We start from the raw sequence: 2,500 nt of genomic DNA on the forward strand, positions 1-2,500 counted from the left end.
CTCGAACTCATGAGGCGAGATTACCTCGAGGCCCTCGTAGCGTGCGTCGATCTCGCTCAGAGAGCTGATGAAGCGTGGCTCCTGTACCTCTACCTCCTTCAGGACGTCCGATACGACCTTACACACCTCACGGATCGTCTTGGCGATGGCCGCCTTGCGCGTCTGGCATCGCTCGTTGTAGTATTTGTTGAGCTGGTAGACCAGCTTCGCCTGAGCAGCGATCATGTTGGGGCAGAGGTCCGGGCCGAACACCGGAGGAGGATCGCAGTACACCGACGGATCCAACGCTTTAACTGGGCAGATCCCAAAGGTGCCAAAAATTTTTGGGGGGAGTATCAATAAAATAAAAAAAGAAAAAAGAAAAAAAGAAAGAAAAAGCTCGAATGAACCAGTTGGGTGTCAGACCGGAAAAAATTGAGTGAAAATAAAAAATACAAAGTGTGTGCACCTAGTGTGTGTGTATGTGTGTGTGTTTGTGTAGGTGTAGCAGAGGCCAAAAAACTTTGAAGCAAAAAATAAAAATGCAGAAGTTTTTGCACCTGTGGTGTGTGAAGGAGGTCGGCGCCCTTCAGGAGAGATGCAGTGTGGTAAAGTGTTCCTGCTGCTCCACAAACCAAATGAAGAAGCAGAAGAAGCCTCAGAGGATCTCAGCGTGTCAGTGTGTCATCTCTGCACGAGTGTGTGTTCACGCGTGCGCGTGCGTGTGTGTGTGTGCGTGTCTCCTCCGTCTCCTCCGTTCTGCAGGAATGCCGTACCTCATGAATGGCCTTTTAGCTGAAGCCTCAAAACCCGGACAGAAATCGAGGGCCGGACCTGAACATCCTGCCAATCAGAGGCGCCGCAGTATCCCTCTGACCAATCCAGACGCAGTATGAGAGGTGGGGCGGGGAGAAGAGGGGGATCCATCCGACTCCGCCCTTCAACCCCCCTCGCCCCCCTCCTCCCACCACTTCTACGGCGTTCTAAAGTCTCCTGGTCCTGAGCGCGAGCGCAGACCGAACAGGAGGAGCGCGTGAGATGGAGCTCGTGTTGTTGTTGTTGTTTTTTTTTTCTTTTCCTCCCCTTTAAAAGAATAAAGCCGCAGCGTCGTTGGGTTCCGTGTCGCGCGCACGCGCCGGGCTTCTGTTCCGAGTTGCGTCATCACGGAACTTATTTAAATTGTGTATTTATTTATTTATTTCCAAAATAAAGTTCTCCTTAAATAGTGATTAGGTGGGTATTTTTTAAAAAAAATAATAATTATTATTTTTTATAGAAATGTATGCGGAAATATCTTTACAGCGCGTTAACTTTATTTATTTAATGTATTTAATTTATTCAGATTTAACACGGAATTTTTTTTTTTCGTCAGCTTTATATTTAAACGCGCTGGCTGCTGTTTTAGTCGCTGGAGGTTTCCGTGTTTTGTTTATTTATTTATTTATTCTTTTCATATTCACTCTTTTATCATTTACAAATTTTTGCGACGTTTACGCTTTATTTAATTTTTCATTTTTGATTTTTGCGAGTTGTAGGATTTATTTATCTAGAAGCTCGCGCGCGCGTCTGGTCTCGCTCTCGAGTCTCTTCGTGCTTTTAAAGCTGATTTGTTCATATGAGCTTCATGTTGCAGCCTGATGTTCACACACTCGATACACACTCGATACACACTCGGCGTGCATTTTAATAAATGTTCATAAGTAATTAATAAACGCGGGAATGAGTGTTGCTTAGTGCGACTTCTTCAGCTCGGGTCTGGAGGTCGCTGGGTTTTTTTTTTGTTTGTTTGTTTGTTTTTTCTTAAAAAAGAAAAAGCTGAATGAAGGATAGAATAAAGTTCTATAATTGCTTATATTCAGATATTTATATTTAATTAGATTTAATTGAATTTGTTTGAGTATTCATTTAATATGAATTAATGTGAATGAATGAATATGAATTCCAGTGAAGTAATCACCACGCGCACAGCGTTCAGAAAGATTGACGTTTTTGTTTTTGTTTTTTTGTTTTAAGAAATAAATTCCAGTCCATCCACAATTCCTCTTTTTCTAGAATTCCCGCTGTGTGTGTTTAACAGACTCAACACACTCACACACTTATCTCATTACAGATTACTCATTATAACCCCGTGGTACAGGAATGTCATTAATATCATTAGGATGATGAATAAATCTCCCGCTGTTTGTTTTTGATAGATTTGAAATGCCTTATTAATAAATAAAGCGTAATAAATAATAAAACACGCTATCTGCAGGCGCGCGCATTACCACGTTAACCGTGCACCCGTGATAACTTAGGTGAAGTCTGCTTAAGCCAGGTGTGTGTGTGTGTGTGTGAGAGAGAGAGAGAGAGAGCGAGAGTGTGATCTGCGGCCTGACTTTCTCGGGCTCGGTGTGCATGGGTTTTTTTTTTTTTTTTAAAAGAAGAAAAATAATAATAAACTACTTATTTTTTTTCTGTAACCCTGTTGATCCAGTTACAAGAATGAAAAAAAATATCATCATCAAGTAAATTAAATAAA

At 41.9% G+C, this 2,500-nt stretch overlaps 2 protein-coding genes across 5 annotated transcripts in view; one reads left to right on the forward strand and one right to left on the reverse strand.

Moving 5' to 3' along the window:
- Nucleotides 1-720, reverse strand: part of mab21l2 (mab-21-like 2) — a 2,592-nt gene extending 1,872 nt beyond the window's left edge. The window contains exon 1 of the mRNA XM_053619072.1: nucleotides 1-720. This exon is cut by the window's left edge and continues 1,872 nt beyond it. Within this exon, the coding sequence (XP_053475047.1) occupies nucleotides 1-225 (225 nt within the window). The 5' untranslated portion in view covers nucleotides 226-720.
- lrba (LPS responsive beige-like anchor protein) overlaps nucleotides 1-2,500 on the forward strand; it is a 221,912-nt gene that overhangs the window by 136,260 nt on the left and 83,152 nt on the right. The window lies entirely within an intron of this gene.

Source organism: Ictalurus furcatus, chromosome 29, assembly GCF_023375685.1.
Source record: "Ictalurus furcatus strain D&B chromosome 29, Billie_1.0, whole genome shotgun sequence".
NCBI classification, from domain to species: Eukaryota; Metazoa; Chordata; class Actinopteri; order Siluriformes; family Ictaluridae; genus Ictalurus; species Ictalurus furcatus.